Source organism: Lynx canadensis, chromosome F2, assembly GCF_007474595.2.
Source record: "Lynx canadensis isolate LIC74 chromosome F2, mLynCan4.pri.v2, whole genome shotgun sequence".
Lineage (NCBI taxonomy): Eukaryota > Metazoa > Chordata > Mammalia > Carnivora > Felidae > Lynx > Lynx canadensis.
In genome coordinates, this window is record NC_044320.2 from 6,920,278 (window position 1) to 6,937,126 (window position 16,849).

A 16,849-nucleotide genomic window follows, 5' to 3' on the forward strand; every position below is an offset into this window, starting at 1 on the left:
AACGCCTGTAACATGTTTCACAGAGTGCCTGACTCACAAGCAGATGGCAGCTATTTTTTCTTATAAAAGCCTTTGTTTCGATGGACTTTTGTGTGGGGAGGCTGGATTCTGTGTAAATAACTTTCTTGTCGGACACAATCATTGTCTGACCTTTTATGGTAAGTGACCACTAAATGCGGACTCGGTTTTCAGGAATGTCAATCTTTTCACCACGACAGAACAACAAAATGGTAACAGAGAACACTGTCAGGGATAGCACGGCACGAAACGTGAATGCTTCTTTCAAAGGTGGTATATTTGAGAAAGTGATCGATAAAAACAACTCCATTAACTTTAACTTCTTAAAAAAGGAGGAGGTTAGCGTGAATACATCCAAGGAGAACAACTGTGTGTTGGAACGCTAAGCCATTATATTAAAGCGTTTAAAATCGACTTGAACCTGGTAAAACATAAAGGGTATCAAATGAAGGGCAAAAAGGGCAAATAAAGGTGTATACTTTATGAACTCAACCATGTGAAATACAAGCTTACAAAAAAGGCCCAAAGGGACTCCTCTAAAATGCCAACAGTGGCCCTGAGACCACAGATAACTTTGATTTCTCTTCATGGGAATTTCAGTCTCACTGATCTACCAGGTGTTGTATCTACAATCAAAACCACAGGTATTGCTACTTCATTTTACAAATGAATGTGATAGTTACAGACGTACGTGTAAGACACTGCATGTTCTGAAACTGGCCCGAGTGACTCCATTTTTGGCCATATCCCAGACTCACCGCCTTCTACAACGTTTCCATATAACTTCATTTAAGATCCTAGCTAGCTCTTATATAATTTGTATTAATACAACGGATACTCTAAAGGTGGATTATACAACCTGTCTCCAAAAGCAGCCATTGTGTACAACTAATGTTACCTTTGCCTTGTCTCGCATGGAACCTTTTCCAAGGATGGACATTTTTGTCAAGGTTTCTTCTTGTAAGCGCTTCAGAGAATTGCCACGGGGACCCAAAAGTTTTCCCACAAAGTTGAACTAGGAGAAAACAAACAAACCAAATTGGTAAGTCATATCTGAAAGTAATTTATTAATCTTGAACGTCAGGAAACACGACAGTACACTGCACATTACTAATTAACGCCAGATATTTAAGTTCCTACTATATGCATCACACTGTAATGTTTCTCACAAACCCCATAAAATGGGGTTAAAAATTGTAAAGTAAAAACCAACCATTTCAATGATGGCTAGATTTCACAAATTATAAATGAAGCTAATTCCCAGAATTCCTAAGTTGTTGTCCTGACACTTTCAGTAGGCATCTGACATGAAGCACAAACAGTGCTAGCATGAGGATGTGGGTGGGGAAGAGGTAATGTGCACTGGGCTGGTCATTATGGAGCATCTGGGTCCTTCCACCTGGTCAGTCAACCAGGGAGTGCACTGGCCTAGATGAGTTCTCAAGCAGTCAGTGGCTCACAAAGCTTTATGACAAAATTCATCTAACTCTTCTATTTTTTTAACATTTATTTATTTTTAAGAGAGACAGAGAGAGACAGAGCGTGACCAGGGGAGGGACAGAGAGACGGAGACACAGAATCAGAAGCGGGCTCCAGGCTCCAAGCTGTCAGCACAGAGCCCGATGCGGGGCTCAAACCCACGAACTGTGAGATCATGACCTGAGCAAAAGTTGGATGCTTAACCAACGGAGCCACCCAAGTGCCCCAACATCTAACTCTTCTAAAACAACTAGCTTTGGAAATGGTGACAAAATATTTAGTCTAGATTCTACGGGGTTCTTTATTTAACAGGCAGCGCAGAAGTGAATTCATTAATGGCATAGATTCTGAGGCAACACTGCCGTGGTTTTAAGACATGGTTTTTCCATTTACCAGCTGAGTAACCCGGCTAGTAACTGCGTTACCTAATCTCTCTGTACCTTGGATTCCTCATCTACAAAATGAGAATGGCAAATGACAACACAACCCACCCTCATAACGCCGTTAGGAGGATTAAATGGGTCCATATAAAAAAACCAGAACAATGCTTAGCACATAATAGATGATAAATATATCTTGAATGAAAGGGTATTTCATGAATGAAAGGATATTATTAGGAATTTCACACAACTGTTAAAAGTGTTACTATAATTAAGTTGTGAATATTTCTTGTTCCCGAAAGGAAAAGTCAGCCCTACTGACTAGGCAATCTTTGGCAAGATTGCGGATTACAAACTTATGCAGCTGCTGCTTTGGTATCAGCTCTCGTCCACAATCTATGCCACTGCTGTGCTGTTGCTGTTTTTAAAAGACAATTGTTCCTCAATTTCTCTATGGAAAGTGAAGTCATATTCTTAAAATACGAGCTTTTAAAAAAATCAAAATGGTATTTTTTCCTTGCTCACTTTTAATTTTATTAGTCTTCAATGAAAACTCAAATAACTACAGTATTTTTAACCTTCAAATTAAATACTTTTTTTTTTAATTTAAAGTCAATTACTTGGGGCGCCTGGGTGGCGCAGTCGGTTAAGCGTCCGACTTCAGCCAGGTCACGATCTCGCGGTCCGTGAGTTCGAGCCCCGCGTCGGGCTCTGGGCTGATGGCTCGGAGCCTGGAGCCTGTTTCTGATTCTGTGTCTCCCTCTCTCTCTGCCCCTCCCCCGTTCATGCTCTGTCTCTCTCTGTCCCAAAAATAAATAAACGTTGAAAAAAAAAATAAAGTCAATTACTTTTTAAAAAATAGAAATGATACAGAGTTAAAAATATCAAATAATACAACGTAGGAAAAAATCAGTGTCTCCACCCACGGATCCCTACCTTATTTCTTGGTTCCCCATTTGCTCTGCTTTATCTTTCTGGAAATTCTTATGTGTCTATCGGGATCTCCTGGTTTGGAACTCTAAATTTCTCTCTTATTCTTCCTCTTTCTCTTTCACCTTCTCTCTCTCTCTTTTACTTTCTGGGAGATTTAAGTATATTTCCTACATATCTATTGATTTTTTTCATTTTTGCTATCAAACGTTTACTAATAGCATTTTCTTATATTTGTTCCTTTTTTACAGATCTTAAAAATATTTTATGTAATTGATACAAATTCTTATCTCTCTGAGGATTTTAATGCAGTGCCCCCTTCCCCCAACTTGGAGCTTATAGCATCTGCTGCTTCCAACAGATTCATGTTGTGCGAATTGGTCTCTTCCTACATTATCGGCTTTCCTCAAGTGACCAGTAATCCCCCCTGCTGCCTGCTCTTAAAAATTTAAGGTTGCAGCTCAAAAACATTACCTGGACACCCTGGAACTCCCTGATCTCCCAGGAGGAGGTATCAGCCTGGCTGCTGGAATGTTGGGATTCCCACTATGAGCTACGCACACTTTATTTAAGGGAAATAATGCCCTCATTTTCCAGTGTGGCATCTCTAGCCCTCGGTTGAATCCATCTGGGTCTCAGAGCCCAGAGTTTCTTTTTTCAACCCCTTCAGGAAATCTCTAGTCTGCTGTAGGTTAAGAAGGCAGATGCCTGGCTTCATAAGCTGGGAAGAGGATCCAGTGGTCTAACTACTACTTCTTTTTTTTTAATTTTATTTCTAGAGAAAGAACATGTGCTAGCAGGGGAGGGTGCGGAGAGAGAGAGAAAGAGAGAATCTCCAGCAAGCCCCACCTCGGCACGGAGCCTGATGTGGGGCTCAATCCCATAACCCTGGGATCGTGACATGAGCCGAAATCGAGAATCAGGTGCCCAACCAGACTGAGCCCCCCAAGTGCCCCTAACCACTTGTCACATAAGCTCTGAACCAAGTCTCCACTTCAGTTCTGCCCCTAAATCCACCTTCTCAGTAACTGGCATCTAGGATTCCGGAGTTTTCTCAAGGTGTTCCCACACTGACCAACTTTCTGGGACACTTTCTCTGGCCCTGTGAGCTTGGAGTCTTCTTTCTCTGCTCTCCTAAGTCATTACCATTTGTCCATTTATTTTGCAGCCACTGAAATCTCACTCCAGTCATTGGCCTATTGTTGCCTCGCCCTTCCATTCTTGTCTTTGAGGATCTGTGCCTTTTTACTTCATTTACATTCATTTTGGCAGGTTTCAAGGATGGCATGAGAATAAATTTGTGGTCAAACAGCCATATTTGCATCACGTCTTTAGTAGTTAAATATTTCCCCATTAATAAAAACTAAGAGGCCTTAGAAATCATCCAGTCCAAACATCTAATTTTATACTGAGAAAACTGAAGCCCACAGAATGGTAGGATATATTCAAGGTCACTTGTAAAACATAAAGACACAGGCCTCTACATACAGAGGAAAAACATTTTTATGATTTTATATGCCTTCAGGAGTTTCTCCATTTAACTTCTATTAGTCTTTCCTTCACAAAAAGTACATAAATGAGTACTTTGGCAAGCAGAAGATTTTCACCCACTTCTCTGTTCAAGCATGTATTGTGCAGGAGTCATGTGTCGCAGGTCAAGTCCCCCTCACGGGTGTTGGACTTCATCCACAACACAGGGACCTTAGGACCCACCGGCGGTGCCGGTCATATGAATTAAATACGGAAATGTATAAAAAATCACCTAACAGAGCAACCAATAGATGGTGCGTATCCTATGCCAAATGGGTAAGGAATAAAATGATGAATTCAGCTATTATGAACATACATAATTTTACGTGAACAACACCCACCGGTTACTACACACCGACTACCCTCCGACGGCAGTGCATACTGAACCGGCACGGCCGTGCCCAGGTCTGCGGCTGAGAACTGAGAGCGCGGACCCTCAGCGTCCTTAATGCTGACTCACAACGACGGCAGTACGCTCGGTTGCTTGGTCGGGTTCTCAACCCCTGATTGCATCACCTTCCCGGGAGAATCTGGAAATACTTAGCATGTTTGCTTGTCACGCTGACTGTAGGTCACTCCTGGCACTTAGTGGGCAAAAGCCAAGACTATCACACATCAGAAACGGAGGGGACTGCCCTTCACAATGAAGGAGTGTCCTGTGTAAAATGTCAACCGTGTCCCTACTGAGAAACACCGCTGGGGAGAGGAGCCACCGACTCCGGTCCCTCTCTACACCTTGGGCTTAAAGCCCTTGCTGCTCCTTCTTGCGATTACACTATCGGTTCCTCCGTGGATTCTCTAAGGTGCCATCATGTACTTCAACAAACCAAACCAACAAACCATAAGCCGCCCAGGTGGGTACCTACAACAAGACGAGGCCTAAGCGATGCACGGGCTGTGAAAGCCTCTTGCATCCTTCAGACAACACGAATGGTACAGGAGTTGGGGAGCACGGCTGTCTCAAGTGCCCAAGTTCTAGGACACGCTGGTGCTCCCAGGCCACAGCCTTCTGAAGCAGCGGGGCGCCCTCTTGCCGGCAGTGTGGCCAGGGCAGTTCCTTAGCCTTCCCAGTCCCCAGTGTCACCATATTTGCCCCAGTGGAGGCTGCAGCACTGAAGGGTTATCAGGAAGATTAAAGCACATCAGATAAGTGTGCCCCGAGGATGCCGAATTTAACCAGCCCCAGTGCTCCTAAAACAGTGATGATGAGGACAGCCTGGGGCCCTTTCCCATTCCTGGGAATGGCTCCCTGCAGAGTTCCTCCTCCTCAGGGGATTTAGATAAGGCCTGTAGAGGATTCCCTGTTCACCTAAGAGCAGGCCGACCCAGACCCTGGACCTTCCCATTCTTTGCCTCACAAAAGATTGGCCAACCTGTCTGTCCCCACTGACCAGCCAGAAAACGTCCTCTCACCTCACCTGATCAAACTTCAAAGAAGTTCTCGTTTTCCTCACGCCCCTAAATGTGACCCACAGGCAACCTGGGCCAGCACACAATCCCTGAAGGTCCCCCCGCTTCCAGGCACCGGCCTCAGCGTGACCGTTCTCTGACCTAGTGTCCCATCATGCTGTCGCCACACCCTCCTGGCCTTGGGCCCGGCTCCCCTTGTGCCCGCTGACTGCTAGGTCGCTGACAGATCTCAGGAGGCTCAGAGCCCCTGCTATTACAAGTCCCCCTTCCTGTTCTTCTAATAATAATTTTTTAATGTTTATTTATTTTTGAGAGAGAGAGAGAGAGAGATCATGAGTGGGAGAGGGGTAGAGAGGGGGAGATGGACGATCCAAAGCAGGCTCTGCACAGACAGCACTGAGCCCGATGGGGGGCTCAAACTCATGAACTGCAAGATCATGACTTAAAAGCCAAAGTTGGACACTCACCCGAATGAGTCACCCAGGTGCTCCATAATAATACTTTCATTTTGTTTAATGTTTATTTATTTTTGAGAGAGAGCAAATGGAGAAGGGGCAGAGAGAGAGGGAGACACAGAATCCGAAGCAGGCTTCAGGCTCCGAGCTGTCAGCACAGAGCCCAACATGGGGCTTGAACCCACGAAGTGCGAGATCATGGCCTGAGCCGAAGTCGGACACTCAACTGACTGAGCCACCCAGGCACCCCCCAATAATGCTTTCAAATAAAATCTTTCCTTAACCTAAGTCAGGATTTGTTTTCTGATAACCGGATTTGTAAATGAGAACTTAATACATTTTAACTTTCATTTTTATTAATAATTTCATCTGTCCACAGATTTGAATAAGAGGTGAAAGTATTATTTCCAAGATCAATGATATTTTTCCAGATGCCAATTAGTACAGAACTATATTATACTACAAATTTTATAACTGTAAATAGGAAACTTTGTGCAAATGATTACAAAGGATAAACCAACACAGAATAAGTATATTTGAGTTTCACTGCATAATGTGTAAGATCCCGTAATTATGTTCTTTGTTGGAAAAGACCAAATGTTTTTCTGAACTAGCTTTAATTGACTTAAACTATATTTGTGACAGGACACTGCTCCTTGGGGAACAATTACACATAAGCTGTCATTTCATAAACAACTAAGCCTCAAGAACATGTCACGGTCTCCATTAAAAGGTTCCCTTAATTGGGTGCTCATCAAAAAGTTGGTTAGTCCAACAAAGGGATGTTTTATTGACCTCCAACTGCACACTAACACTGAACTTGTAACCTCTGCCAACATAGCCTCAAACGTTAGCCTTCCAGAGCTCCCCAGCCCAGTAAACGGCCCTGCCGTCAGCGCCCTGACTCAAGCCAGAAACTTCCACGAGGGCAATGAGGAGACCTTTTGTGCTCACTGGTCTACCACCTGTGCAGAGAGAGCATTTAATAAATGGATTCATTATATCTAACAATTTCACCTCCCTGGGTCCCTTACACCTGTCTATTTTTCTGCAGACGCCACAAACTCCCAGCCGAGGCCACTGTCATGGCCCACTGTGCCCACTACGGAAGGCTTTCTCCGTGTCAACCTCGATATCCTAAATCAGCACAGCGCTCTTCACACAAAGGTCACTTTGGGACATTGAGTAAAACACAATTCCCAACAACCTTCTGAATGAAGTCCTGATGTCCCGACGCTGCTGAGAAAAGCCCCTCCTGACCCAGCTCTCGCCCACCTCTCTGGCTTCTCCACTTCCCTGCTCTTGACTTCTTCCAGTCTGGATTTTGTGCAGTTTCTCGAAACTACCACATCCCAAGAACTACCCATTTTGGCTCAGATGGGAGAGCTGGAAAGAACGAACATCACTCTTGCCCTCAAAACCCGAAGAAAGCTGGACAGAATGCAAGTTAATGCTGAAGTCCCAGGGCAAACACCAACCGCACCCAGGGCAGGGCACAGGCACCTGCTGGGAGAAACGAGACTCGAGGGCCTGCTAATCTGGGGCGGGCTCGCACCAGAGCAGGAAGCCCTGAAGGCCACAGAATTAGAGGAGCTGACACTTTGTTAAAGGTCTTCCGGGCAGGAACTCAACACTCACACCCCCAGCCTCCACAGGCCCACAGGGGGATCAGGGAAAGACTCAGCAGCCACCGCTGAGATCTGCTCAGACCCACACCCTCATCTGCAGGAGCAAAGACAACAAAACCGCCCCCCCCCCTTTTTTTTAATACTTAAAGATCAACAAAACATGCAGTTAGGTCGGCGTCTGCCCTCCGTACTGTCATTACTGCTGCAACACTGGTGAAGTGGCCAACTTGCTCTAGGTGGAGAGTGGAAAACCCAGGAGATGACGAGCCCGTCCATGCTGAGTTTCAGGTTTCAGCAGCGGCAGCCGGGTGACAGACAAGTGCAACTTACACGCAGACCACCGCGTCTACTAACTGCCAGGAAGCGTCCACGGAGCCCCTGGTGTTCACGGTGGGCTGGCCTGTGATGGTTACAGGGAAGTGGTGTCCTGTGCAAGGACACGGGGACAGAGGACTTCCTGCAACGTGAACAGTAAGTGCAAAGGCCCTTGAATTCGAAGGCGCTTCCAAGAACAAGGAGCTGGGAGCCCGTGGGGAGCAGAGCTAGTCTCGGCTGGGAAGTCAGACACAGGGTAAAAAAGACGGGCATCCAGCAGGCCTTGGAGGCCCTAAGAGTCTGGATTTAATTTTAAGTTCAGAATGTAAATGCATTCTGGGTGGTTTCATTTTCAGTCTGTATTCTGGTCACTGCTTAACTGTTCCCTATTGATATGAACCCCCTCTCTCAACAATGGCAAACTTTACCCGGTGGGAAGGAGGGGGTGAAGTGAGCGTACTGGCAGTCCCTGCTCTTGGCCTGGTGTCTCCTGGGGCCACAGGTCTTGGGCGGCAGGCGCCTCAAGCACCCAGAGCCCACACTCTCCTCCTCCTGCTTCCCCACATGACACTTAGCATATCGCCTTTCGTGTTAGATTCCCGAGAAGAGGGAATGTGTCATACTCAACTCTGAAAGCAACACCTTAATTCCCGTCTCCATTCTCAACAGTCTGCTACACGCGTAGTAAGGCATTTATATATAAAGGGCACTGAATCAGCAAAATCAACAGAATACACTAATGAGCCCTGGGTCGGGGAATCTGGTCTCCTGGCTACTACTGCCTGAGAAAGCCATAGCTGTATCAGCAGTATCACAAAATATAAAACTCTTTGGCACAACAGGAAAAGAATTTCATAGCGTCAAGTGCTTTCAGTGGCAGAGTCCCTCCTGCTCACCACGCCAAACACGTGCATAAGTGTTACGGGATCTTCCCCAATAGTAACCGAACTCTTCCACACTCCCTTCGCATCGGCTGTTCTTAAATGCACTTGACCAGCCAAAATGAAATCCTGGGATGAACCTGACACCTGCTAAAAGCAAGCCCTTTGTCCATTATGGCTTTCTCCCCTCCCGACCCCCTGACCTGAACCCCGCAGCCTTAGACTGTGGCCAGCATGTGCCTGCGCGGGTCACTTCACCAGCCCTGCCCGGCCCGGCAGCGAGAAAGCAAGACTCAACAGTTACGCTTTAATGCTACCTTGGTTATCTGTAGCTACACAGCAGACTAACCCAAAACTTAACAGCTTTAAACAATAACCATTTATTTATTTGCTCATAATTCAGCAACCTGAGCACCGTGGGGGAGCGCTGGCAGGCAGGCAGGCAGACCTACAGGGACTGACCAACCGGGGCTGGAGGACCGAGGCCCAAGACGGCTCACCCCCACCTCTGTTCTGCAGGAGGAGGCGGTCAACTGGGGTCCGCAGTTCTTGCTTTCAGTGATTCTCCCCCACCTGGGTATCCTGGGCTCCCGCTTATCAGGGTGACCTCCAGGGGGCAGACCTTTTACACCGATACACAGTTTCGAAGGTCAGAAAGGCAGAAGCTGGCGCCCGTTAGCTGGCGTACATCAGCTCTGCTGCAAGCTCCGAGGGGAACGAGCTGTATGGTCAGGAGACACTCAGGAAGGGCACCGTGCAGGGCGTGGGTACAGGGAGCAGTCCCGGGGGCAGAGCACCACCACACCTAACAGTGACAGAGCAGTCCTTTAGCAAAACGTTGTTTTCAAAGCCTCACATCAGTCTTTTCTAGACCTACCTTATTTTCTGAGTGTCGGGGAGGGCATGGGCAGAGGCTGTGACCCCCTGAGCGCTGAGACCCTGCCTCATTCATGCATGCAATAACCCAACAACTGCCCACAACAGCACCTCGCTTCCTGCAGGCCAGCAGTGCTCCACACACTCGTAGAAAATGGTGACTGTCAATCAGAATTAATGTCCAGAGAACACTAATCACTAACCACGATGTCACCTAAAGAAAGCCTAGAGTGTGTCACAGCAGCACGACGGAGGGTGGCAGACCTCCAGTATATGGGTCCTAACTGGCCACCAGCATCTTGTGATTAAGTGTCTTATAAAATCTAAATGTTCATTAAAATGCTTAAAAAGACATCTGAAAACAACCACAAATTAAAAGGGTGCTAGGGCTCCTGGGTGGCTCAGTCCGACTGAGCATCCAACATCAGCTCAGGTGATGATCTCATAGTTCATGAGTTCTAGCTGCACATCGGGCTCTCTGCTGACAGCTCAGAGCCTGCCTGAGATTCTCTCTGTCTCTCCCTCTCTCTGCCCCCCCCCCACTCTCTCTCTCAAAAATAAATAAACCTTAAAAAGTAATAGGGTGCTGTCTGAGATAAACAAGGTAGTTTAGTTCTACAGAGATGGGTCTGAGGTAGGATATGAGACACAAAAGGGAGAATATAAAGAATTTCTAAAAAATGCTTGGATACAGCATGAAGTATACAGCTTATTAATTTAAGAACTAAGAAGATGTGGGGCACCTGGCTGGCTTAGTTGGTTAAGCATCTGATTCTAGGTTTTGGCTCAGGTCATGATCTCATGGTTTGTGGGATGGAGCCCCACATCAGGCTCTGTGCTGACAGTGCAGAGCCTGCTTGGGATGCTCTCAATCCCCCCCCCCTCTCTGCCCCTCCCCTGCATGAGCACGCTCTCTGTCTCTCTCAATAAATAAATAAACTTTAAAAAATTAAAAAAAAAAAGAGCTAAGAAGATGTAACAAAGGAAGGAGGGCCAAAAGGGAGCAAGCAGGTCACCAGTGACAGCAAATGTGGATGCACCCTTGGCTATTTCTCACATCAGGCAGCAAAGAATTATCCCCACCACTGGTCCTCACACATCACATGGAGACACACAAGTACACACACACGCACTCATACGTGTGTACATATGTGTATTAGTGTATGTATGTATAAACCCGTTTAAAAATTCTGCATCTGTTCCATTACTACTACAATACTTAGGGCAACAGATTCAGCATTAACGATAGATGAAATAGTTCCAGTATGAGAAGACTCTTCTTCTTGTCATATCCAACTGGATCACAGTTACTTTTACTTTGTTGTAAGGCTGAACTTGTACTAAGCACAGGGGAAGGATCAACACTGCCATTTTTCTTGCTCATTTCAAATGTATTTTTAGACCTTCAATTCAGTTTCTTCCGCAATAATCTTTGCCCATTTAAAGTAAGTTTAACTATCAGCAAAACTAAAAGGGAACCGATGGAATGGGAGAAGATATTTGCAAATGACCTACCAGATAAAGGGTTAGTATCCAAAATCTATAGAGAACTTATCAAATTCAACACCCAAAAACAAATAATCCAGCGTAAGAAATGGGTAAAAGACATGAATAGACACTTCTCCAAAGACATCCAGATGGCAAACCGACACATGAAAAAATGCTCAACATCACTCATCATCAAGGAAATACAAATCAAGACCACAATGAGATACCACCTCACACCTGTCAGAATGGCTAAAATTAACAACTCAGGCAACAAGAGATGTTGGCGAGGATGCGGAAAAAGAGGATCTCTTTTGCACGGTTGGTGGGAATGCAAGCTGGTACAGCCACTCTGGAAAACAGTATGGAGGTTCCTCAAAAAATTAAAAATAGAACTACCCTACAACCCAGCAATTTATCCAAGGGATACAGGTGTGCTGTTTCAAAGGGGCACATGCATCCCAATGTTCCTAGCAGCACTATCAACAATAGCCAAAGTATGGAAAGAGCCCAAATGTCCATCGATGGATGAATGGATAAAGATGATGTTGTGTGTGTAATCCACACAATGGATTATTATTCGGCAATCAAAAAGAATGAAACCTTGCCATTTGCAACTACGTGGATGGAACTAGAGGGTATTATGCTGAGCAAAATTAGTCAGAGAAAGACAAATATATAAATATATAACTTCACTCATGAGAACTTTAAGATATAAAACAGATGAACACAAGGGAAGAGAAGCAAAGAAAAAAATATAAAAACAGGGAGGAGGACAAAACATAAGAGACTCTTAAATATGGAGAACAAACAGAGGGTTGCTGGAGGGGTTGTGGGAGGGGGGATGGGCTAAATGGGGAAGTGGCATTAAGGAATCTACTTCTGAAATCGTTGCACTGTATGGTCATTAACTTGGATGTAAATTAAGAAATAAATTATAAGAAAGAAAGAGAGAGAGAGAGAGAGAAAGAAAGAAAGAAAGAAAGAAAGAAAGAAAGAAAGAAAGAAAGAAAGAAAGAAAAGAAAGGAAAGAAAGCAAGCTGAACTAAAACTAGGTAATGCCATCCATGAATCCCTAACAAGGCACATACAACAGCTATACGCCCTAACATAGTGAGAGCAAATTAAGACTACCTTTTGCACTGTGGGATTCCCCCTTTACCAGAGGGTACTGTCTCAGGGTGCACACAACTGCATGGCACTTACAGGAACCACATAATGGATCTAGCATTAATCTATGTACTAAATATGAAGTTTTCTTTCTCAAGTGGAACATGGGCTCTGGAGGCAGATTTCTGGGATTCAAATGCCTGTTACTTAGTAACTATGAACGTGTAGCAAATTACTTCTCTATTCTTTAGCTTTTTCAAATGTGAACAGGAGATAATCATTTCCTCCGAAAGTCGTAAAGATTAAGTAAGTTAATACCTGTAGGATGCTGGAACAGTGTCTGACACATAGGAAACCATAAGCTACCTACACACTAAAACAGAAGTTCCAGCACCAAATATATTGTGCACACATCCCTCTTTGGAAAACATCACCCACGCATTTGCTTTCTTTACAGGGGAAAGAGAAACCCTCAAGAAACGCATTTTGTTTATGATCTCGCATTCCTCTGACTCCTGCCCAAAGGCAAGAACAAAAAGGAAAGAGTAAATGAGGTCTGTCTGACCTGCCTGCACTTGAAAAGAAAGACCAGATCCCTGCTTGTATTAGCTCTATGGGCCACTTTGGATTCCAGTGATTTAACTACTAACCCAATGGTTAAATAAATCCACATTTTCGTTGGTATCCAGAATACTGATCTTATTTGAATTAAACCAATGTCATAAATGCCAAATTCCAAACAATAGTTAAAATCTAATAACAGACTTGAGACCATGGCATCCACGCGAAACTGAGTGGTCTCTTCAGAGGTAACACATTTATTCCTTGGCATAGCTAGTAACTGAGTCAAGCTCTGGATTACTGACAATAACTTTCATGATTCTCCTAATCGCCTCTAAGAATAACAATTGCTTTTACAGAGATCAATTTCCTAAGAATGAAAGTCATTCCAAACTTGTGTTTTTATCAGTCATTCCTAAATTTTAAGAGGAATTTAACAACGGAAGACCTTTTATAATGCAGAACACCTTCCACTGTATATTCTAGTTGTTTCTTTACCTCTATGTTATAAGTCTTTCAAGGCTCCCTCCTGGCTATATAAAATCCTAATGCCCATGGTACAGCGCTAAAGGCTTCCCAGACTACCTACTCCTCACCATTCCAACGACTGCTATGATCTACTATTCCCCATAACCATACCATTCTGGCCCAACAGTTTACTCTGCCCTCCCCAGATCTCTGCTTGCTAACATCCTGAGCTTACACTTAAGGACTAAATTTAATTCCATCTGTAATTCTTCCTCTAAAAATAGCAATTTTTTACATCTTGAAATTCTTATAGTGTCTGACTACCTCTCTTATGTTAATTCAGTATTTACCCTATATTATTTAGTGAAATGTACTCTGTTTCTTCTGTTAGAGTATAAATCCTCTGAGAATAATTAGGACCCATATTGGATTCATCATTTTTCCTACATAACAGTTTCTTAAGAAATACTTGTGGAATTCAGTTTATTTTATCCCAAACAAAAGGGCACTAATCAACCCAGTTTTTATCAATTTTCTTTGCTACAGAAATTACTGTGACCTATTAAAGCCAGAGAAAAATATTATTATTTAAGTTTATTTGCCAACCACAAATCAGTAAGTATTACTGGTAGCAGTTGAGATTATTTGGTGTTGCCACATTGACTATGATTTTAACATCGTGTTTACTTCCACATGGCAAAGAGCCCAACTAATTTAAACCTCAGCAACTCTAAAAATCAATGAAGTGTACAAGGAACTTCTCCAGGAGATGATATAGGCAAAATCCATACACGCAGGCATACACAAATAATGGACAATGTGAAATAATCTACATACCTCCTACTCTATCGGCTCGGGCTGATTATAGTCTTTGGGTGAGTAGATGACAAAACAAATACAAGAAGCAAACTATCTGGTATATTAATGAGTTTGAAGTTGTTAGCGAGAAACTCCGAGACCACACTGGTCTGGCTGCCAGGGTGGGGAATGAAACGGAGGGTGTGAAACTGCAGGCAAGAAACCAATCTGGACGAGAACCTGTTACAGAAGATGGGTTAGGGAAGACAGTTAAGGAGTGGTAACGGAATGCAGACATAGAGACGGATGGTAATTAACTGAGGAAGTAGAAATAATAAATGTGTAAGTCAAGGTATCTCAAGAATGGAGGGGAAAAAAAAAAAAAAAAAGAATGGAGGGGAAGGAGGTAAATGAAGGAGGAGCCAGTAGACAAAAAGCACACACTCATTTCAGGCGCGGGCACTTAGGTACACGTTGTCTGTCATTCAGCGAAATAAGGAACACAGGAAAAGGTCTACGTTTGCCAAGAAGGGGAGGAAAGAAGGTCATTTAAGGGCCCACCAAATCTAAGCAGGATGTGGGATATCCAAGTGGAGGTGTCCAGGAGGTGCCTGGTCTGATGGGCAGGGGGGAAGAGAGGGAGGGAAAGAGAGAGACACAGAGGGGACATATCAGATGTCAGAAAGCTAGAATATGACTTACTATATGGCATAACACAAGAGGGACAGGCTCCTAAACCCGAGTTCTTACCTCTCCCTAATGGCTTCTCAGTATCAATGTGTCCCTTGTTTCATGTGATTATGTGTCAATTACTTGCCGTGATAAGATAAAATGTCATTGTTTGGTCCGTGGTATGAATTTCTGCCATTTTACCCCCCTGGGCAGGGAATCCTCGAAGTGAGGGACTATGCTTGTTCACATTTCTGTATCCAATGCCACCACAGTCCAGGGATTTTCAGTGGATCCGACTTGGTGGGGCCCAGAGCCAAGAGAGTCAGTAAAATACTATTATTTAAGACCTGTAACTCAGTAGTAACACCCTGCCAAGCGCTAAAGAGGATTTTACCTTTTGTCTCAGCAACACACAGACCTATCTATCGCTCCTCAGAAAGTAAGTGGTGGCAGGATTCAAGATTCGCACGTAACAATACTTATCACAGACTCTGATTTCTAAATGTGCTGTGTTGTGACCAAAGTACACACATGGTAGCATTTCCAGTCTTTCGCTGCAATGCAATTTTGGGGACCTACATATGACCACATTTTAGGATTATTTATTTGGCTCAACAAAACAGTTGTAGTAATAATAATAACCCCCCAAAACAACATGAGTCAATTCTTTCAAGAACCCTTCAATTTGTGCCTGGCTGTTTTTGGAGTCCACTCAGCAAATCTAAATCTAAGTTCAAGAGCTGCTTTCCAGGTCAATAAACAAGAACTTCAAAGAGAGTAAGGGAAAAGTTACTACATCAGATTTGAAATTCCCTCATAATGGTTTCTGAATGCTATCTTATTTGCAAATACCAATTTAAGTAACTAATTGTCATGACACCAGCACGTGTCACAAGATCCCCAGGGCCTGGCCGGGACCTCTGGGAAAGAAGGAAAGTAGCCTCTACAGGTGCATCCCTCCCTCTCTACTTACGACCACACAGCCCTCGGCTCCCTGGGAGGTGTGGGCTGTTAAGGTGGCAGGAGAAGTTTGGCGGAGAAGGCAGTGTGCGGTCAAACAATGGCCTGATGGGCCAGTGTGTTCTCTGAGGTTCTGGAGTCCAGAGTCGCCTTCCTACTTTCTCATGGGGTCCCGAAAGTTAACGCCTACCGGGAGGGACAATAGCAGCGACTTATCACAAATACGTGTCTTTGAGTAATTTGTTTCAGTATCGGGCTTCCTTCCTGTCAACAAGTTTCAAAATCCCCCACTAGCCAGCCATGTTAATTTTGGCAATGGCACTTATACAGCGAGAACTAACGTACATTACCACTTTATTTCTACAGGTAAACTAGCAACTGGACACCAAAAACAGACATTATTTTCACATAAATCCTCTGGAAAAAAATATCATACATGCCTCTGAAAATCAATTAGGAGTCACAGAAAAGGCAAGTTTTAACATACCGATACGACTGTCAAAATATTCACTACTGTGAGAAATTTTTAAACCCATGGAGACTTCTACGGAACAGAAAATTCATGGATTTTTCCTTGTCTGTAACACGCTATGAGGGAAAAATGCAAACTAGTTTCAAACAAGAGAGTTTCCCTGCGCTTTAATTCAAACTCCAGGAGGGAACATGTTTCTAGAACTTACTTCTCTCTTCTCTCTCTCAAAGATCCATAACCTAAGAGCTTCTGTGAAAGAGCAAATGTATCGAATTTAAAATAGGCACGTAATTAGGAAAACATTCAATGTAACCAACCATGTTGACTAATATAATGTTGCCTGAAAACAGAACGTATGCATTAGAATGCTTCGGGGTGAAACCACAGCTACCAAATTCAGCAAATTAATAAACCTGTCTTA

The 16,849-nt window shown here is 44.1% G+C and overlaps 1 protein-coding gene across 1 annotated transcript in view; it reads right to left on the minus strand.

Annotated features, from left to right (window-relative positions):
* KHDRBS3 (KH RNA binding domain containing, signal transduction associated 3) overlaps positions 1 to 16,849 on the minus strand; it is a 127,777-nt gene that overhangs the window by 102,318 nt on the left and 8,610 nt on the right. The window contains exon 4 of the mRNA XM_032591973.1: positions 917 to 1,033. Coding sequence (XP_032447864.1) covers positions 917 to 1,033 — 117 coding nt within the window. The remainder of the gene's footprint in view (positions 1 to 916; positions 1,034 to 16,849) is intronic.